Source organism: Strix uralensis, chromosome 5, assembly GCF_047716275.1.
Source record: "Strix uralensis isolate ZFMK-TIS-50842 chromosome 5, bStrUra1, whole genome shotgun sequence".
Lineage (NCBI taxonomy): Eukaryota > Metazoa > Chordata > Aves > Strigiformes > Strigidae > Strix > Strix uralensis.
In genome coordinates this window covers 27,740,747-27,763,270 of record NC_133976.1, presented here as the reverse complement: position 1 = coordinate 27,763,270, position 22,524 = coordinate 27,740,747, and the positions used below count along the sequence as shown (strand labels likewise).

Below are 22,524 nucleotides of genomic sequence, written 5' to 3'. Positions count from 1 at the left end.
GATTAATATATATTTTCTTATTATGCTGAGCATTGCCTACATATTACGGATTAGTGATTGCAAGTAATACTGATGAAGCAGCACAACACTTATCTATGACAGAAGACCCACCAATTGTTCAGCAAGCCTTCTGTAAGTCTAAACCAACTGCTGACTGTAGGAAGAGCAAGCAGTTTCTACTTACTCCAGAATGAGGTCAAGTGTTCAAAAACAGATTTACTAATGCATAGGGTTTAAGCTTAATATGATTAAAAATAGTTTTAAAACTCAGTGGATCTGCATCTGGGAGAAACAACGGTAATTTAGTTTTGAAGGTAACTTATAGTGAAAACCTTAGGGAATGTCAACTTAACTAACTGAAACAATCAGCAGTAAGCACCAACATGGTAAAACTGGTCTGTGGTGTGTCCACGGTACCCAAACAAGAAAGCAGTTTCATGTTTTACAATTATTTTGAATATTTTTTCTGATATCTTGGCAATGGTCAACAAGAAAAAAAAAATAAATCAAGTGTTAACATAAGAACTGGCAGTTGAACATTTGCTTTTGAAATTTTGCAAAACAAGTATGAGCAACCACTAATAAATTATTCAAAAGACTGACACTAACATTTGTATTTTAACGGTTTATATTGCAAGGAAAAAGCTTTACATATAATTTTTTGTGTAATTTCACAAGAAGTATAGCTTTTATAAGTGTAAAGTTAACGTTGCTTTGAGAATTTATTTGGAATGAAAATATTAATTCTTTGTAATCGATAGATTATTAGAGAATTTTGAAAAACAGTGGACTGTCGTGACTGGCTTTGTCTTCCTCATAATCTCCTTCCACATACCAGAAAGCACAACTCCTTGAAGCTCAGTTCCCTCAGCCTCTCCTCACAGGTCTAGTGCTCCTGCTCCCTGACTAGCTCTCTGCTGAACTCACACATACCGATTAAGATCTCTCTTGTACTGGGAGGCCAAAAATTGGACTCAGTGCTCTAGACACAGTTCAGCAAGTGCTGAGTAGGGGCAGACAATCACTCCCCTCAATCTCCTGGCTCTGCTGCTTTTAATACACACCAGGATGCCGTTGGCCTTTTCAGCTACCATGCTGGCTCACGTTGAGCTTGCTCTCTGCTAAGACCACGAGGGCCTTCTTGGCAAGTTCCCCAAGCCAGAACATCCCATGGTACATAATTTCCAGGAATCCTCCTTCCCAAGTGCAGGGCTTTGCATTTATTCTTGCTGAGTTTCTTTTGGTGCCTGCTAGCCATTCTTGTTTGAAGTGATGTGAAAAGTGAGTAAAAAACTCACACAATCCAGATTTAGCTCAGGAGTATGGGGAAAGAGGCAATCCCAAATTTGACTTTCTTTCAAATAGACAAACAAACAAACGCTCTAAGCTCTGTTTTGAGTTGCATTCCGTGGAGTTACCAGGATTCCTAATATTATACAGAAGCTTCAAAGACAAAATCCACAAAATCCAAGTCTTACGAATTCTTATAAATCTCATTTTCCCCATACCTACTCTTTGTTCTCTTCTCTTGCTATTGAAAAAAAGGAGTTAAAACAACATCTACGGAGCTAGTATGCAGGCATATTTTTCCCCCTTTGACATTATGTCCTTTAGAGCATGGCTTGCCCACAGGATTCAAAAAACCCAAACCCAAAAGTCTAGAAACTTATCCTATCACCTGTACCATCAGCATCTTCTGCAGCATGAAAACCTACAGGATAGCATACATTACCAGAACGCAAGGTTACATACTTAAGGCTTTGAATATCACTTTTCCACTCCACTTCTTGGTGAGCCAATATGGATTTCAAATCTTGAGTCTCTTCCGCTATTAATTGTGACTCCTCCTTTTCACTTTCCAATTTTCTTACTTCTTTCCAGAGAGCTGTATACCGATTTTTTTCACGTTCTATTATCTGTTCATATTCAAGAAGTATGTTTTGAATTTTCAACAAAATAGCAGAACCTATTTTGAAATAGGAAAGACACAAAGCGACATATATGCACAAACACTTTCCAATGTACAAATTATTTAATGCTTTGCTGTACTGAGTATAGGTGTGGCAAGGTTCTGATAGTGGGAAGACTGCAGATACTGGGGAGGTCTGTGTGAGAAGAGGCCAGGGCTGCCCATGACAGACACAGCCGGTTCCAACGGACCCACTGCAGGGTAGAGCTGAGCCTCTCAGCCACGCTGGTGGCACCTCAGGGAAAACTATTTAGAAAAAAGGGCAAAAGAAGAGGAGGAAGGGAAAAAAGTGTGAGAAACAGCCCTGCGAACATCATGGTTAGTGAAGAAGGAGAGGGAGGAGGTGCTCCAGGTGCTAGAGCAGAGATACCCCTGCAGCCCATGGAGACGCCACGGTGGAGCAGGTATTTCCCTGCAGAAGACCATGCCAGAGCAGATATCCTCAATGCAGTGCTGTGGAGGACCCCATAACAGAGCAGGTGGCTATTTCCTGAAGGACCTCTGACCCACAGAGATCCCAGGCTGGAGCATATTTTCCCTGAAGGACTGCAGTCCATGGAAGAACTCATGCTGGAGCAAAGGAAAGGTGTGAGGAAGAAGGAACGGCAGAGAGAAACTGCTGTGTCCTGACTGCAGACCCCGTCCTCCCTGCGCTGCCTGGGAAGTCAGGAGTGAAGTTGAGCCTGGGATGGGGGTGGTGGGGAGGTGTTCTTTTCATTTTTTGTCTTTGTTTCTCAGTATCTGAATCTATTTTAATTGGTAACAAATTAAGTTAAGGTTCCTCAAGTGCAGTCTGTTTTGCCTGTGGCAGTAACTGGCAAGTGACAGCCCTGTTTTTATATTGATCCTCAAGCTTTTTCATCCTATTTTGTCCTGTTGAGGAGGGGCAGTGAGAGGGCAGCTGGGTGGGAGGTTGGCCTTAGTCCAGGTTAACCCAAATTTGCCTAATGAAATTTTAGCATAGTTTAATAGACATAGTAAGTATGTTTATATAATGTTATGTGCCTCTATGCGAGCATCTTATGACAATTGATTAGATATCTATTTTTAAGCAAAGCTGTTATTCTGCTGTACTATTTGTCATTACCTAGTGAGGGGATACAAAGAGGAAAAAGAAGATCTATCTTACTAACTTTTGATGACTACATTAGAAGGAGCTGAACTGTACTTTGCAAGAACCTACTTCTCCAGCTGTGACTAGACAGAGAAACAATGATAAAGTAAAGCATGTTTGCTGAGAATACAGATGGATATCTGAGGTTAGGTGAGAGGAATTTTACATCTTGAGGGGGATCTCTGATCATAAAGAAATATTAGATCAAAATAGAAAACTAAAATAGCTAGGAGTGCACACAAAGAAATCATGTTTTAAAAGAGGAACTTGTAACAGCTGAAGTCAAAGTGACTTGAAAACTTACCTGTATGATCCACACTAAGCTGTTCTAATAGCAACATAGCCTCTTTGTAGGTTGAAGTTGGCAATTCGACATCCTCTGAAGTTGTGTCAGATGACTGAGTTAAGTCAAGGTCATCAGTTACATCCATCTGTATACTGACCTACAAACAATGCAGTATTTTCTGTATACAGCTACACAGTATTACAGACCATTACAAATGCATGAATGATTCATTCTCTCAGTCACAGCCAACAGATCTGGCTCAAATATGATAAAGTTGCATACTAGCAGCAATTTGTGCATCTGGCTGATCACTATATAAATGCTATTCCCATCTAAGTGATTAAAAGCCGATACAAACTATTTATCAAGAAACAAATTTTATAGTACCTTGTTCTTTTCACTGCCTGTTTTTGTTGCAGGTCTGGAAAACAGAAATATATTTCAGTACTGGAATGCTTCTATTGCATTATGAACAACATCTAAAAGTTGCTCTGAAAACTTAATTTCAGAAATGAATTAAACTAGAAATTTAATATAACGATTGTTAGGCATAGTTGAAAACTGAAAAAAATGTGTGTACTAATATGTCTATTGGAAAGCTGCTTTTTCCACAAGATATTAAACAAATAGTTGAAATAACTGTTCTCTGCACTTGACTCAAAATGACAGGAATCTTACAGTGACAGATATGTGGATATACAGATATATAATTATGTGCATTCTCTGTTTAATACTAGAGTTTTAGCTCTCTTCAGTATAGACAATCCTTCTCTTAAAAATCAAAGAACCATAATTTTGAATTCTCTAGTGTACTGTGTCTGGCTAGGATGGAGTTAACTTTCTTCACAGCAGCCCACAGGGTGCTGTGTGTTAGATTTCTGACCAAAAAAACATCAATAACACACCAATGGTTTAGTTATTGCTGAACAGTGCTTGTACAAGTAAGTACAGGGTGGGCAAGAAGTTGGGAGGGGACAGAGCTGGGGGGCGGTGGGGGGGGGGGAAGGTGTGTGGAAAGCAAGCAGAAAAAGCTGAGATGCCTTCAGTGAAATTTTGCCCTTTTGTAAGTTTTTCCTCTCCCTTTTTAAAAAATATATGTATTTACATGCACGCACACACACTGGTAATTCAGAATTTGTGCATATCTGACCTCATCATTAACTTTACCAGTATGTTCAAAGCACTCTAAGCAAAAATAAAGTGGTTTGAACCCAAAGGGCATCAGGTAGTATTTTCACGTGAAAGAGTAAGAATCATTGTACACATCAGGTATACAAAACTTACCTTTAGCCTTCAGATCAATTTTTATCATTAAGTAAATTTTATTTATAACATTCCTTATATTCAGTACCTTCCTTCATCTTCAGATGTTTCACTGAAAGTGCCATCATCCAGTACTTGAAAATTATTTCCACTGGAAGAGCTCATCTGCTGATTAGCATTTTGCTTTGAAGTCCGTCTTTTATTTTTCTTTGCAACTTTGGTATTCAGTGCAAATTTACTACATTAAACAGAAAGGAAAAAACAAAAAAACAACCCAGACCACCAATTGAGTAGCTTCACATAAAATATTTCTGTGAAACAAACATACCTAAGATGATGTCCAGAAACAACAGAGACAAAAAAAATATCTATTACAAAACACAGACTCAACTCCAAAGACCCTGGAAGATACCTAAGTATTTAAAAACCTTTCCCTAGGAATGGGGGGGGGGGGGAACATGGAATCTGAGGTAGATTGAGGTAAACTGGAACACATCCAATATCCCCATTAGAGGAAATATCTAGAGCAGAGATTTCCCTGAATGAGACAGGGAAAAACTCCTGCTTAGGGTTACAGAAAAATATCTGTCGTCTTCAAACTTCTGAGATTGGTTTGGTAGTATCATCCTTCCCTTTTTCCTCACAAAGAGCATGTGAACTTAAGGAAAACACCAACTGCATGGAAATTGCTAAAACCACCTAGAAAAGGGAGGAAGCAAAGTAAACTTCAAGTTTCTACTTTTCTAAATGGCCATTTCCTACAAAAATAGCTGTTTTTTGCAGTCTTCAACTTTGGTTTTGAAGATGCATTTTGCCTCAGTATGGATGAGGAAATCCACAGGGATTTGGTTTCTGTCTCCCCCCCCCCCCCCCTTTTTTTTTTAATAAGTGGGCAATAAATTTTAACCTGCATTATGAGCTTAGTTTTTTCTAAAAAAAAAATTCTTTTCTTAAATGTTTGAGAAGCAGTGGACTACTCACAGCACGTAGGAAACTACTGCAACTACTACAATATCAGAAAACCTAAAAGATACTTAAGTAGTACTACAAATAAGAAATAGAGATCATTTCCTTAGTTTACCCTTTCATCGGCAATTTAATCAACGTCGATCTCTCCTCAGACAAAAAATTCTTTTTGTCTTTTTCTTCTGTAGTGTTTTCATTCTCTACTTTCAAATGGTCATTCTTCTTTAGGGTAACCTTTTGTTTCATTTGCTGATCAGTAACGTTGCCTGCCGGTGTGTGTAATTTATCAAGATCTTCCTGTTTTGCCACCACCTGCGTTTTGGAACATCTTTGCTTGCCTTTTTCATTCTCAACCTACAAAAAGAAAAGTTAAGCTTCATATATTTCTCAGTCTTTATAGAAGAGAGAAACACCATATCCAAGATCGAATAATTCAGGGTTTACTTCTGAAAGCATAAAAAAAAAATCATACAGAGAAGCATTTTCACAAAATTACACTACAAAGTGTATCAAGCCATTGAAAGTACTTTGAATTCACTCATGATTAAAGATGTAACAAAACCACTGCCCTTAGAAAGAAGACAATAATGTATCTTAGAACATGAACAACAAAAAAGTGACAACATTAGTGATGGACAAAGAGTTAGGATGGCACAATGTTAGTTGTAAAAACAGAAAAAAAAATCAAGTAGAAGTGTGCTGGGTTATTGCTTCCTTAACGGGGGGGTGGAGGGGGTGGGGGGAGGAAGATCCCAAACCCACAAGCAGAAATGGTTTCACAGCAAACAGGAATTTTAGTGAAGGGCAATGAAGACACACCATGCAGAAATCACAGCAAATGGATAATTAGTCAAGACCCTGTTCAGAAGCTATTTTCATTCTTTGAGTCAGAATCAGAACTGATGTAATTGTGTGCATTTCTTTTTATGGCAATGAGGTGATAACTACTTACACTGGAACTGAGTGCCACCTATTGTTAAACTGGAACAATAATGCATTCTGTTTTCCAAAAAACTAATTACATAATTGGGAAAGGACAAGACTCCACCGCTCTCTTTATTCATAGGTAATGGATTTCCATTAAAACAAAAACCAATTTGCATAAAGCATCTTCCCTTAATGATGAATAGCTACAGTGAACAGGACCATTGATATGGAGAAAGACTAAAGAATAAGAAGTAGCAGGTGAACTTCTACCTCTTTTTGCAGCTGTACCTTCTCTTTCTCCAAAGCCAGGAATGCTATTCGCAGCATTCCTACCTTACTCTTAAATCTTTCCATATCTTGTTTTAGTTCTTCATCAAGATTCCTTTTCAGCATGCCACATGATTGCTGAGCATTTGCAAAAAGATGGTCAATTTCTGTTTCTCCTATTTTGTTATTGTCGATAAGGCAGTCCCTGGGAACACCACCATTAAATCCAGAGTCTTTTCCAAGTTTCCTTTCTGTTACAAAAAGTGCATTTTCATCACTTGTAGAAACAGGTCTTATTTTAGGAAGAGTATTAGAAACATCATTCAAAATACTTGTTTTTAAGCTATGTCTCGGGGAATATTCAGGACTTCCCTCTCCATTTCTACTAATTCCATTTTCATTCTCTTCCATTTCCATAGTAGGCATTTTCTTTTCCTCTCGTTTTGCTAAAGGCATCTTTGTATTATCGGTACCATCTCTGCTATCTTCTTCATGTGTACTCCAGGTATCTTCCATGTTTGCATTTAAGTTATTTTGATCAGGAAAAACACCAAGACTTGGAACTACAATTTTCATTGTGGGTTCTTTTCCACCTAGCATAAGTTTAATATCTTCAAATTCACCTTTACTTTCCAACTTATTACTTGATTCAGTCACACATGACGAAACAACACAAGAACTCTTCAATTCTTCACTGAAGCCATCTTTTGACATTTCTTCCACAAGGGAAGTAGTTTTCCCAGTTTCATTAATTTCACCAAACAGCTGCTTCAGCTCTGCTGTAATGTTTTTAAAATTCGTTTTCAATTCCCTTTTCTCATTTTCAACCCACATTCTTTCATATCTTTCTTCCCAAGGTTTAGGGCTTAACTGCTTGTCAGCAGTGTGCGATTCCTTGTTTTCTGCTAGGGCTTCCTGATGTGAAATTTCTGCTTTGTCAGTCTGATTTTCATGTGCTGTTTTTTCTATCAAGTTGGTAGTTTCTAAAATATATTTATCCTTAAGTGAACAGGTACAGACAGAAAGTTTACCAAGAAAAAGGAAGTTACAGTTAATCTAGGTAGTTTCTGTTGCAAACTCATTCTATCATATAACAGAAATAATAGAAATATGACATTTTGAAAGCAATTCTTTATAATAAAAATCAAGGGATATTAAATTAAAGGTTCACTGAATCATCATTTTCTTAAAAACAGAAGGACCTACTTGAGGAACAAGTTTTTCTTGGATTAGATTTGTCTGAACATTAGGGTTGCTTTTACCTTTTAGCCTGCCTGCTTTCTGTAACTAGTGGCATTTGTCACAAAGCAATTTGTTTTTTCACATTTTATTGCTTTAATACCTTTTTTCATTAAAACTGTATGTGTTCTTCCACTCTCCTTCCTCCACCATTCTCTGCTGTCAGGCATTTTACAGTCCACTACCAGCTGAGCTAATACAACATGAATGAACATGACAAGCTTTTACTGTCTACCATAAGGAGAATTGGCCATGGTAGGATTATTTCTTCACCCAAGACTCAGAAATATTAAATTCCACTCCAAGCTCTGAAGAAAAGCACTTATTAGGGAAACCTGTCCATTCCTTCCCTTATCCCCAAAAAGTCAGGAGTCCAGGCTTGTATGAAAACCATATCATGCCTCAACTGCACCCACTCTCCTCATGTCCCTCATCCCATGCTCTGTTCCACAGTTCTGACTGCTCCTGTCACATGTCATACTCCTCCCAACATGCTCCCTCAGCTCATGGTCCCTTCTAAATAGGGCCTGCAGCCTTGGTGTCCCAGGGGGCTATGACAACCCAACTCCTCGCAATCCTTTCTCATTAGTCAAGCCCTTTTCTCCCTCTGCAAAAATTCCTCCTTTCAGAACAGGGAAGAAGCACATCAGTCAGCCACCATCTGTCTCAGCCTCTCCATTCCCAAGTTCATTGCCCAACTACTACCACCTTCCAATAGGCTTACGTTCTGTGGTCTGTCTGTTAAAATTAAGCCTGTCCCTCTTTCATGGTGACTGGGTGTTAGGTGGAAATAATTTGCGACACTGTCCTGTAAGGTGTTATGGAAGACTCCAGACCCCTCTATCCAGCCCTGTCCTGTGTGCCCAACACAAACATGATGGCTGCCTTATTCCCCTCTAGAACACCCTCTGAGAAAAAAAAAAAAACAAAAAACAAAACAACCTTTTCAAACACTGATTAACATGGCCAAACAAGCACACATTTTGCAGAGGCAGGGAAAGCATCAGAAAGGTCACTAAACTTCAGGGTTTTTTGTTTGATCTTTCTCTTACAAAGAGCAAGACCAGGCATGTTTAATCAAACAGATCACCACATTACAGACAAATCTGCCTCTTCACTTGAATGTGCATTTTACCAATTCAGACTAATTTAAAATATTTGGGATTACGTACCTGCACCCCACAGTTTTCAATGTCATCCTTGGTGTCTTCTTTTTCAGCTGATGATGACATATGAAAGGTAGATCCTGAATATTCACCTACGGTGAAAAGCACATTTTTATAACCAGCATGACTTAATATCACTTATTTACACCTAGACTGCATCTTGAATCATATTTGTGACAAAAATCTTAACACAAAATAACACATCCCCTCACATTTGTGAGCTCCTAGGGAGAAAATTATAATACAGATTTAAGATCCATCTGTGTGAATTCCTTTCTTCCAGGGCATTTTACTTTTTAATGTACAAAGGAAATTTGCTGAAAATCACTGTAAATGGTCACAAATAAAACATTCCTGTTTCCTAAAGGTGCGCGATCTCTCTCTGAGACACTGTGTGCCATGCAGTAACTAGCTACATTGCTCCAGCAATTTTAATTTCCTTATGTGCTGTGCACAGAAAATCATGAATAACAAAATCACAGGCTTAAAATCTTTAAGGCCCCAGCTTTAATCCATGCATGAAACAGATCTGCCTCTAGACATGGATCTGGATGGAGTATTTCAGTCAAATTGCTGCCTCATCTGTTGCAGAAGACACGGAGGGGTCACTGAATGAGACAGGCTTGTGAAATGTTGAGAAATAGCCCATGGTCTGGACATTTCAGTTTGTACTGTCAAAAACTAGATTCCACCCTTTCCTCTCTCAGAATTTCTAAGTCATATTGGACAGGTCACAAATTCCTCAGAAGCAGTCACTCAGTCTGGGCTCCCCATTACGGGGTGCCTACCTTTAATCTGTTACATCTGAGAATTGGACTCCAAATAGTCCCAGATACAATTTAGAAGCAGCAACTCACTGTCATAGTTTGTGTGGAAAGCATACTGAACACTCTGAAGTATCAAGTATTCAGAAAGAAACAAGTCCCAGCAGCTCAGGTGTGTCATCTAAAGAGAGAGATGGAGGCTTTTCACCTTCATCACTCTGCACCTCCTTTCCTGCTCCATAATTCTATGGTTTCTACACAATCCTCTTTCTATACACACAAAAAGGCTAAAGAGGGACACAGTATTCTTCTCTGCTGAAGAGGGACACAATATTCTTCCTACAAGAAAAAGTGAGCACAACAGGAATAAAATAGGTATCATCATAAAAATACAAAAGGGTCCAATATTAATAAGTCACAGGGCCAACCTAATTTCTGGCATTTTCTGATTTAGGCAGCTCCTTTTGCAAGCTTTCATTTCTTGAAGGGGATTACATTAGATACAAGCTTAGAGTTACAACTTGTACATCTGAACTGGGAACCTAAGCTCCTCAGTCAGTCATACAGGTCTCCAGAGGTCGAGTTTAACCTTACACAGTGTGAAATAACAAACTTCTTCTCCCACTTCAATCACTGGTGGGTGAAATTTCTTAGATTTTTTGTAAATTTGTTTTTTGGGTATTTCAGCACAAGGCATTTCCCAACACACATTAGTCATTAGTGGGTTGACAGCACTTATTTCACAGGGTTATGTTGATCTATTGATGATTATGACACATTTCAGACATTAAAGATAGTAATAACAACAATAATTAATGATTATCCAAGAATAATGCTCTATAAGAAAACCAGGCATTTTTCCCTTTTTCTTGTTTTTCAAGATCACAGAGTAGACTTGGCCTTTACTGATGCTTGTAGATATCTTAATACCAAGCTGTCTGCTGGTGCAAATGAAAGCTCCAACCAGCATTAGAAATAGAGGACAGATGTGCTGGTGGTCAAAGAACATCTGTAGATAGCACCACAGAAGGTACTGTAGAGAGTGTCATAAATTATCAGTACCAAGATGCCTGAAACAGGTAACACTTAGCTCCTATACAAATAACCTCCACAATTTGGAGATCAACATCTTCCTTTCCTCCAACAGTTATGCATAGCTTTTGTAGATGGGTTCTTGTCCTTCTTGTCATACAGCTGGATAATTTGAACCAGCAAGTCCCTCCCCTGCTGGCTGTACAGTTCTAGAACTGCCAAGTGGAAGTGGTGGCCAGAAACACTGGAGCCTGATTAAATCCAAGAGAAGTAACCGCACAGACGTTACACTGATTTGTAGGATCCTTTCAGAAAACAAAAGGAAAACAACTCAAGAGAGTACAACTAGGCACAGACAGGCACCCAGTATGCTGATAATTTGCACATAAGCCTTTTGGACAGTAACAGTACTGCCTAGAATGAGAAGAGTCTAGACACACCAGTGTGCTCAGAGTTTCTACTACTCCTAGAAGAATCTCCACCTCAAGTACAGCAGGGGGTGGTCAACCTGTGGACAGATGGGACAGCTCCTACACCATTTCCATAAAGGTACGCTTACCAGATTTCTTCTGTCACTTCATCAATGTTCATTCAGGTCGAACTGCAACACGCATGCAGCTTCCTACCATACAACTTCATATGTGTGATCACTCCCACCATGCAACATGGGCACCACAATTTTCCTTAAAAGACATACTATTTTGTGGATGCAGGAGAGCTGTGACACCTTTCCTGAAGAATACTGCACAACCCAGACTGAATAGGCTTTTCTGGTCAACTGCATGTGCCTGAAAGCTGGATAAAAGCAGACCTGCCAGCACCCAGAGTTTTGTACTGGCCTTCTAAACATGCAATTTACATTCTCTGTTCAGAGTATGTAGGTGTCTTAATGTTTTGGTTCTGTTTCAGAGTCCAGACACTTTAAAATTAGGTGCCATACTGCTATAATCAAAAGCAACCTGAACTACTGATCAGTCTTGTCCATCATGGTAAACAGTAAAGTCTTCAGTAGCAGCTACTTGAGTGTGAAGTCTCAGTCTTTAGATAAGATTTTAGGAACTTTGGAGCCCATAAGATTTCTTTTCCATACAGTTTAATCAATCTTGACATTTGTGTACCATGGGCACAGAACAAGGAAAAAGGCCAGAGAATGAAAGGCAGCAATGTTCTTCCATCTGCAAAATTCCAGTTCTTATGGTGTCCGAAATTCTAGTCAAAAACATAAACTAAAAAAATAAGGTCCTCTCCCATTAGCTGTGCAAGTTTCTTTTCTTCTTGGAGCAGTAATTCATAAGGCTATTTTCTGTATTATTGGCTTCTCTTAGCGTTGTGAAAGAGGGATGACTCCTTATCATCAAGACTTTTTCACTTTTAGCACAGGGAAAATTTTTTAGTTAAAACACTGACAGAACCCTAGTCTGGAGCTTCTGAAGAGCCTGCCATTTAAAAAAATGTATATAGAAAATTCAAGAGTAAATTAAATTCCAGTATTTTTGCCAGTCATTTATTACTAGCATGTATTTTTATTAATGGATACCTGCAGCGGGGTTAGATGAATCTGGCTTTGTGCCTAATATATAAATCCCTGCATGTGCAGAAGATGCAAATCCCCCACCTTTTACTCTGCCAGTTCTCTAGCTGGCATCAAAAGATGACTTTTAGTGTTCTTTGCAATTAGCCTTTACCTCTCCTCTCTCTTCCAAAACTTCCCTCCTCATAAATTGTCTTACATATTGACTTTTTGCAGATTACAGTGCAAAGCAGCTACTATTCTATACAGAAAACATGAGAACACCACTACTTAATTTTGACCTAAAAAAACAGATTTTAAGAAGTTATTACTATGAGTCCATAACAGAGTAAAAAGAATGGGAAATTTCATCTCCAATTCAACATTTAATTGGGCAAGATACTATACCTGTCTTCTAGATTTGTGAAATAAACTTGTGAAGGATGGCATTCAACCCTTTTAGAGTTAGAAATACTTGTGCTGCAGGAATCACAATGCTTTGCTGAAGCAATCTAAATTGCTTAAACCCAAATCCAAACAAAAGTCTGAAAGAAATTTTCACATGTACTTCTTAACACCTGATCTTCAAGATAACACATGGATAAAAACCAACATGACACAAATGAATACAGGCACACAGGAAAAATAGCTGATAAGAAATGAGTTATGAAAAAGCAGTCTTTCCTTTCTGTGTTTGTAATATTGTAACATACTGGTCCACTATGGGTCTACACTTCACATTACTGTGTGACACAGACAAAACCAAAACTCATGTTTTAACCGAGCAACTTTTAACAAACCTCTATGCATCTTACAAAAACACTACCATCACAAAATAAAGGGCAAAAGAGGACCTGTTGTTGCTTACCCACTGCAAATACACAAAAGAGGAGATGAGCGAGAGGAGGAAGAGGACAAGGAGATGAGCGAGAGGAGGAAGAGGACAAGGAGATGAGCGAGAGGAGGAAGAGGACAAGGAGATGAGCGAGAGGAGGAAGAGGACAAGGAGATGAGCGAGAGGAGGAAAGAGATATTTTTTTCCTAGAGAGAAATTTAATCACTATTACTGTCAGAAGAACAACAGTACTTTTTTTCCCCCCCTAGAACAAGGATGCCGAATTACCTGGAGCTATTTGTATTCTATACTTAGAAGTTACAAGTTCACTCAATTGCCTATGTATCTGTTCACCTGTCTCTGGTTTATATTTTTGGTAGTTGATTGTAGAAACTCTAAAACCTGAATGGGGAATTGTTTCTCATCTCATTAACAAATAGGCAAATCAATAAATGTTAGAACAAAGAAACTAAAAAAACATTATCATATATCCTCTCTCCAATATATAGTGGATCAGCTGGTGGCTTCACTTTTAGCCTTGTTTCCAAAGAAAAAAGAATTCCTAACAACATGCTGACACTGTCATTCCCTCCCACCTTGTCTCTCTTCCTCACTTCCTTCCCCTACCTCTAAACCTGCTGGTCAGTTTCCATGAAGTAAGAGAGGGAAGCCTCAGAGGAATGTATTTGATAAGTGTTTCAAAACAACTGCCAGACAGGTAGAGAAAAGCCAGGCAAGTAATAATTCCTGCTAAGTACAGCTACAGCACAAGCCCAAAAATTATCCTGTCTCACCTGCAGCTCCTGGACAGCTTAGCTTGCAGATCCCTAGCCTGGAATCAGACACAGCACATGCTCAGAGAACCAGGAATATCAGGAAGGGTTTTTCTGAGAAACTGGAAGGAAAGCAAACTTCAGGACTGCCTGAAAAGGGGAGATGATGGCAGGTATGGTGGAGGAAGCCTACATCATGGAAGGGTACTTAGTGTTGTATGGCAGACTAGAAGAGGGAGCACACACATGCATAGAGAGGCCCATTTCAGTAGACCTTCTGCTCCCAGAACACCTTGCTAGAACCATCAATTTATCATTAGGAAAAAATTTGCAAGTACAATGTGTTTGTCCATAAAAAGAACACTACAACGAGACTGTTATGAATACCTTCAATATCCTCTGCATCTCCTAAACCAAATTCCTCCAATAGATCTGCAAAACAAATAAATCAGATGCTTTATTAAATACTCCTATCCAGAAAGATTATGAAGCTAAACCCAGAAACACATGAAGTGAACATTACCTGATTTCTGCTGCCTTTTTTTAGGAGAGGTTTCATTCATTTCCAAAACAGATTCAGGAGTCTTCAGCTATGAAAGAAAATTCAATGATAAAAAAACAAATTCTAAAGTAACTACATACTATTTAATGAGCAGAACAAGTAGTCAGTCTGACATGAACAAATACTTACCTGGGAATTGTTGGGTTTCTCTGAAAAGCCTGGAGACAAAAAATGTTTTGGGAAGTGTTATTTTATTTAATTGAAGGTATCTTTTACTCCAACATCGGTAGTTTCTACAACTATTAGTTGCAAGCATTATTTCATCAAGAGTATGCTAACTAACATTCAATTTACCTCATCATACAGCATTTGTATTAGTATACAAGAAATGGACAATGCATACTTCCCATTGTGCACCTTGGCTTTAAAAAATAATCATCACAGAACTAGGATAATTTGTGTGAAGCAATAGGTCATGCTTGTTAACAGAACAAGATCAAAGTATCTAGTCCTTTTGAAGAGCTGAATCCTTCTTTCTAAAAGGATTATTTCAAAATCCAAAGCTGGTCTGCTGTAGTGAATGATCATAAAGCAGTCCAACAGCACTATGACTGTGATTATCCTACAAATGTTTAATGTTATTTTCCTTTCCATTGATGGGACGGAAAGCACAGGTGCAGACACAGAAAACTCATACACATCTTACTCAATGAAGTAAAAATCAAGCTAGTTCTCATCAGATTGTTTTGGTTTAGCTTGCAAGGAAACAAAAGAAACAAATGTTGTTTGGTTATAATCTATTGCATTTATAGCATAGTTCCAAATACTTTTTTTTTTTTAAATTTTTGTCTAACATAAATCATTTCCAAACCTACACAATCTACCAGCCCACCTACATTTCTCAAATCTTCTGCTTTAGTCATCTTACAGTTTGAGTCCTCTCATGCAAGAAGACGACAAATTGTTGCTAAAAATGGCTCCACAGCAAAATTTATTTCAGTAAACTTGGTGGTCTAGCAATATGGAAATACCTTAGATTACCATAACCACCTTTCACACCAATTCTAAAATTTCTTGTAGAATCATACAAAGCAGACTTCCATGACAGCTACTCAACAAGTAGATTTACAAGATTCAAAGAGCTTGTAAAGTTTTGCTTCCATTTTACTAATCTAAAACTGGATTAGCTTCTTCAGCTATTCTATTGTACCTATACTACAAGCAGGACTGACAAACCATTTGTTGAAGGAGAAATGCTTCAGAAAAGAGTTCTACCCCAATAGCAAAACTTCCCTGCCATCCTATGCCCAAGAGACAGTGTCACAAACTACAGGCAGAAACCCTTAGCAAGAAAACCCAAACTTTTAGTCACATTTTAGCTCCTAGGCAAAGCATAACAGAAAGCTATCAAAAAATTAAGCTGGGGAAAAAAATGCTTAGCCAGATCATAGCTTTCTTCTGCTATGCTATCATCCAAGAATGTTTAAATGTTCAGACAGATCAGTCCTAAACCACATACACTTTCATCACTACGCAACAAGAACCCAAATCCAAAAAAATACACACACATCCAAAGGAAACGTATAATGTAAACAAAACAACTTCCTTTACAAACTGGCTAGCAAGCGCTGTGATAACTGCTATTAATTAACAAATACTAAGCACTTTATGGCTATAGCGCACACCCACATAACAGCATTCCTAAGACAGATGCTGATATAAATTCACTTTAGCCTATAAATGCTTACAGACAAACATTTAGTCCACCAGGAAGTTACCATTGTTGCGTTCCCCTGAAACAATCTGTGAGCATGCTCCATATCTGTCTGCAGCTGGAAGCAACACACTGGACGATACTTTTCTCAGACTTTCAGAATCCGTCTGTATAATCTAAAACACATGCATGAGAATTGGTACAAATACATTTTCAACTAATTTCTATGCAAAAAGTTCCTGCTAAGCCAACTTGCATAGCATGGTATCAAGTATATTAGAGATACAAGACATAGTGTATTGGAAAATCAGAGTTGTGTGTGTTTTCAGATCTTAGGCATAAACCTCACAATTCATCTAAACTATTCTGCCACGCTGATAAACCTTGACAAACTAGACAGCCACAAAAGAGAATTAACATAGTAACTCAAGATGCAGGTTGTGAACCAGTAACTGCAGGTCTGCGGCAATCCAGCTTTTGTGTTGAACTAGTACTTCACATTCAAGTTTGTGCTTGTGTTCTCTAGTCATGTATCCTGCAGTGGTGAGTGAACACATCACTACTTTCAATAACAAGGGCGATTCGGGTTGAACAAAGACTAGCAAGGCAAAGCTTACAGAAACTAAGGCTACCAAAAAAAAACCCTAATATTTTATTCTCAAATTCTTAAGAAGAGGGTGGGGAAGAGTTTGTTTTTCCTCACAAAAAAAAACAGAGGGGGTTAGCTACAGACCCTGCTCATTTTCTTCTGGCCCATTACTACAGACAGAAAGAACTAAAAAGGGCAAACACAGCCAGCGTGTGTGGTATCTCTACTGAACATGACTTTCAAAAAGGGCCAAAGTACACCTACAAAAGGTGGAGAGGATCTATTCAAAAGCAGCTAACCGTCTAGGTTGTAGACCCTAAGGGCAACCAGGTCAGCAGAATACAGCTGTATGGTGAAAAGGCAACAACACTGCCAGCCCCTGTGAAAAGCTCAGAGTATTGTAAGCAGCAAGAAACTTAACAGCTTCAATACTGTATTAGAAACCAAACTTAATGGCCAGTTGTTATGAGACCCAAGTCATTAGCTTGGCCTAACTTCATCCCAATCCCAACTGAACAGCTGGCCTAGAGCAGAACTATTTCAAGGGCCCCCAGTTACAAACATGGCAGAAGCATGAAAAGAGTAAGTAAGCCTCAACGGTAGGGCCCAAGTCAAAAGCGAGCTCTCCATTGCTTCTGGATCTTACTCCTACTCGTGCCATGCTCCCCTGTGTCCTTCACAGAAGGTACCTCAGAATCCCAGGGAGATTCAGCATCGTCCCCTTCCTCTGCTCCCACTGCTGGTAGGGCACCTACAAACAAGGTAAGAAGTGAGACACTGAGTGTTTATATTTCACTCTGCTTTTCCCCCATCAATCAAGCCCTGCATCCAAAAGATGCACAGTGGTTCTATTGCTGAGGACAAACTAAGTAGTGTTATTCAAGTGTTTCTTCACACCCAGCCACATCATATTAATTCCTTTACATTGCCACCTCCTCTTGCCTCCTTTCCAGGAGGAGATGGCTATGCACAACAGCTGACACAGCTACAAGCAACACCCAATGCATCTGGGTAACATTCAGGAAGAGACTCCAGCATGCTGCAGTTCTGTGGTACACAGAGTTTAGGCCACCTGCTCTCCAGCCTACAGCTTCAGAATTTGGCATTTACTACCACCTTCCACTGTACTGGAGGTACCATAGAAACACTATCCAAAACATCCTCACACTAACATCACTAAAATTATCAAGAAACAATGCTCCTTTTGTAGAGCTACCAGGAAAGATCTTCATCGGCACAGAGCTGTTACTCTGCACCTTCCCAGAAACTAGACACCTAAGCATTGCCATTTAAAAATGCAGCAGAGGCTCACAGCTCAAACACCCGAAACAGCAAAAGCCATTCCTATCTCAGAGGGTTAACATCCAAATCTCTTCTCTACCAGATGAACATAAGGCTCAGTCTCAGTGGATTCCTGGTCAGATTAGACTAACTTAATTTCTCTGTTTTAAGCTACTCCATTAGGTAAAACTGATTCAGGATTCACTCGTGCGGAGACATGCACACAAAGAAGGGGGAAGGAGCTAGAGACCAGTAGGGCATTGAAGTGCTAAGGCTTGGACAACAGGCCCAAGCCAGAGTTGACATATAGATAAATCCTGTATATTTTGTAAGTTTCTCTTAGCTTCCTCCTTGCGCCCTGGCCAGGCTCTGGGGGAATCTAATGTGAGATTGAAGCCAGATATTTCCGCTTAAAGCAAAGGTGCCAGCTATTCTGGCTTGCTGATTTTTGGGTAGATAAGGCTGGACCCACTCGCAGTGACTTTGGATGCCTCACCTATGGGTGGACACACCATGTAGGATTTCCCACTTGCCAGGACAGGCTCTCCAAATCCTCGCTGTAACCGGGGCTCCCCAGCGACTGCGGATCTGGATGATGGTAACGTATGCAAGTGGTGATGGATCCTTCTTAACCACAATTCTCTCTCATGTAGTAATGATTTGATGCATTACCCTGTATTTTCCCATTTGTTTGCTTTAAGTGCATTATTCTGCCTTTTCTTACTGTATGTTTTCTGTATTACTCTGTTACATTATTTACTTATCCACAGTAAAGCCTGCTCTTTTCACTCTGGTGTGCTGAGTTTAATTGGTATCCTTAATCAGCAAAACAGGCATCTACCCCAGAAGAGGGCAGCTGCTGATTCCAGCCTCAGCTCCATTTACCCTATGCTAAATGCATACTTATGGTAACGTGCATAGAAACAGAAGACCATGTATAGGCACAACACTTCAATACAGCAGGTTCTGCCAGGCCCCTCTGTGTAGCATTTGATCAGCAGCTACACATGCTCTGGTAACATCTACCACGCCAAGCTACTCTCTGGAGACAGACAGTAGAAACAGTGCCCTCTCCTCCTGCTCTGAGACCTGCGGTGAGTACCAATGTTTTCAACTCTGAACTGGTAATGCTTTCAAGCACACACATGTGTGGCATCAGATAGACCTTCTACACTTAAAAACTGGACAAGGTGAGGCACTAGGACAGAAGACCTTTCTCTCAGCTTGACTCAAAATTTTTCCAGGTTTCAGCCAAGAGCAATCACAGCTTTTCAATCCAACAGTGTGGGCCAGAAAGGGGAATACTACTGTCACACCCAAGACACTCTAATCCTCCTTCTCTTTTTCATCTGCACATTTTGTTTAGATCGCTTCAGGGAGAACACAGCAACAAAAGCAAGACTGACACTTGCTTCATATAGCATAGTTTGGAATCCAACGCCACAATTTCAGTTCTTCAAGAATGGATGAAAAGGAACAGAAGTTGCTTTCCTTCTTTGTCAGTGCCCACTAGGGTTCACAGGCAAGGGAAAAATTTCTTATCTCGGAAGTCAATCACCATTTTGGTTCATTTACTATGCATTAATATTTATAGAGGAAGAACTTGGATCAGTATTTACTAACTCATTTCTCTCACCAGCATTGTCTTTTGAAGCATTGTGGACTTGATGGCTGTCACTACAAACAGAATTTTTCACACCCTCAACAACTGCAGTTTGTAGGTCTTCACCAGTGTCTCCCTTCTCCTGCTCCTCCTCTTCCCATTCAGGTGATTCTTCCTAAAAGAGATTGACCAAAACAGCTGGAAAGAGCAGAAACAAGCACTTTCTTCGCCATCTATCGACAACTCGAAAAATACTTTTCTTGTATAAGAAAAAGTGGAAACTTTTTTGAGCTTTGTTTTACACGGCCTTCAGTTTTTCCATGGGAATCTGTACAATTAGACGGCAATGCCTAATGTTCTAAGTCTCACCCCTGGTTCTCCAAAGCCCCTAAGCAGCATCTCCTCATGTCAGTCTAAGTCTAGCTTCATTTAAATTACATCATTCTGAAACATTTCTTCTTTTCCCCTACTTTTCTCCAACAAAAATCACTATCTTTTTTCAATCTTATTCAAACTTCTTTGATTGTGAGGAAACACCGCTTTCAGCCATCACCCCGTGAATTTTACTAACTGGCAGTAAATCTTCACAGACAAAATCTGTACATACGACTGAGAAAAATTTAATTGATTCCAGAAGAAGTCTAACGCCTATTCTTTCTCCTGCAAAACCACTGTAACCAATAGAAAAAAATTATTGAAAATACTGCCTGATGCTATTCTTATACCTAAGAAACGGCTTTGGCTAGAAGACAGACATTTTCTAATATCAAAAAAGGATGATCAAAAGACAGATATATGTGAAGAATAAGTGTTAACAGAAATCCAGTTTCCCATTTGTTTCTTATCTATATTACCCTTAGAAAATACCCTTGTGATTCAATCATCCCTATATACTTACTTTGGTGCTTGAGCAAGATGCTGTCCTTAAATTTTCTTCATGCCTATTTAAGTGCAAGTTTTCATATTCTTGTTTCGGTGTTTCACAGACTTTATCATCTACTTCTTCATATTGCTCTTCTTCAGTATCTTCATCACTCACACATTCAAGAACAACAGAGTTTGGTCTTTGACTCTCAAGCCTCGGGTTTTTTGTAGCTGACCAAGAATTGTTACCACTTCCAAAGCCATCACCGAGGCTTGACTTTTTCTCCTTAAGACCACAACTATCTGCGAAAGGCTGAGGTGTCTCTTCTTTCCAGTCTGTCATTTCAGAGTCTGCAAAACAGGAGTCAGCATTTTTGTGAAACTTCTCCTGAATCATGCTTTTCCTGTTCCGACTTTCTTGTGTACCTTGCAAATTATTTAGATTTTGAAAAACAGCTTGTTTTGGTACTGACTTGCAAGATACTTCATTATTCATTATCTTTGGAGACATGGCAGTTATATTTTCTTGCACCCTTTCATAACACCCAGCTATAAAAGATACAGGAGTATCAACAGATTCTGCCACCTTTTCATCAAGTTCTTTACTTATTTTATCATCATCACAGACATCTCCAGTTCCACACTGAGCTTCCCCTTCATATTTAGTGTTACTAAAATACTCCAGTTTCGGATTAATTTCCCCTTTAGGTTCTGTTTTCTTCCCCTGCTCCTCCTCCAGTATGTCATTAGACTGATTTTCTTCATCTTCCAGATCTTCCTCCTCCTTTTCATCTTGAGTAAGATCTTCATCCTCCTCTTCCTCTCCCTCTTCCTCCTCTCCCTCCTCTTCCTCTTCCTCCTCTTCCTCCTCATCTCCATTGTCATTTTCATCATCTTCCTCCTCCTCCTCTGATTCTTCTTCCTCCAGGTTGCTTGCATCCGAGACATCTTGATTCAACAATTCTTCACATTCTCCTTTGTTCAGATTTGCATCCGACGGGGTTCTTTGTTTGAGGCTTTTCTTTGGGGACTTAGGACTTTCAGTTCTAGAACCATCACCATCATCTTAAAGCACAAGAAAAGGAAAAATGCATGTAAACAAAAGGAGTTATGTAAATAGTAATACACATGCTACCAGATTAATGCACAGGAGAGAAGTCATCTGGGAATGTCTGGAAAAGGAACCAGGTAAGGAATGGGCAGGATGGAGAAAGGACTTGAGCAGGGACAGAAGCTTACAAGGGGATTAATATCTCTATTTTAATGATATGACTTATTTTTTTTCTGAAATGACTAAGTGTTGTGTTTTCAAAATGCTACTTTTCTTATTTACTATAGAAAAAAAATTATAAAAAAAACTATTTAGCAAGTCTACTTTTATGTATCAGCATATCATGCAATCTTTTCCAAATAGCTTACTGTTTTTCCTGAACTGCTGTGAAGCATTCATTAACAGTGTCAAGTTTGGCTTCTGCAGCTTCTGTAAATAAAGATTTATTTAAGCAAAAAAAATATATTTTTTTAAAAACAACAACAACAACAAATCCTTTGTTCACATCAAATCTTGAACAGTAAATACACCCAGGCTGTCCTTTTGATAGTGCTCAGGTGCTGGCTCCATCCTATACTTCTAACCACACAAACACTCTTCACATATGCAATTCAGTGAGTATTTCACCTCAAAACCCTGTAAAGGCATCCTTCTGCAAATTGTTTCCAAGACTACATCTACATGCATAATAGTTCCAAAAATCTGGTTTTAAAATTTGTAACACTTAAGCAAAATTCACCTATACTTAAGATCACAGTTTCAGGATGCTTACTTGCAAATGTGCACAACACGAGTAACTTAAGATCCCT

The 22,524-nt window shown here is 39.1% G+C and overlaps 1 protein-coding gene across 13 annotated transcripts in view; it reads right to left on the bottom strand.

The window, feature by feature from the left end:
- The window catches only part of ANKRD26 (ankyrin repeat domain containing 26), a 62,780-nt gene that overhangs the window by 25,595 nt on the left and 14,661 nt on the right, over positions 1-22,524 (bottom strand). For 12 of the 13 annotated variants that reach the window (XR_012629161.1, XR_012629162.1, XM_074870195.1 and 9 more), the window contains 15 exons: positions 22,084-22,144; positions 20,699-21,729; positions 19,834-19,975; positions 17,606-17,667; positions 16,392-16,503; positions 14,803-14,831; positions 14,635-14,701; positions 14,499-14,543; positions 9,204-9,289; positions 6,796-7,791; positions 5,714-5,952; positions 4,721-4,870; positions 3,757-3,790; positions 3,388-3,526; positions 1,753-1,966 (listed from right to left, as the gene is read on the bottom strand). Coding sequence is in view for 11 of the 13 variants with exons in the window: in XM_074870195.1 (XP_074726296.1) it covers positions 1,753-1,966; positions 3,388-3,526; positions 3,757-3,790; positions 4,721-4,870; positions 5,714-5,952; positions 6,796-7,791; positions 9,204-9,289; positions 14,499-14,543; positions 14,635-14,701; positions 14,803-14,831; positions 16,392-16,503; positions 17,606-17,667; positions 19,834-19,975; positions 20,699-21,729; positions 22,084-22,144 (3,407 nt within the window). In the remaining 2 variants the exon portion in view is untranslated. The remainder of the gene's footprint in view (positions 1-1,752; positions 1,967-3,387; positions 3,527-3,756; positions 3,791-4,720; positions 4,871-5,713; positions 5,953-6,795; positions 7,792-9,203; positions 9,290-14,498; positions 14,544-14,634; positions 14,702-14,802; positions 14,832-16,391; positions 16,504-17,605; positions 17,668-19,833; positions 19,976-20,698; positions 21,730-22,083; positions 22,145-22,524) is intronic. The other variant, XM_074870205.1, reaches the window with a different exon arrangement.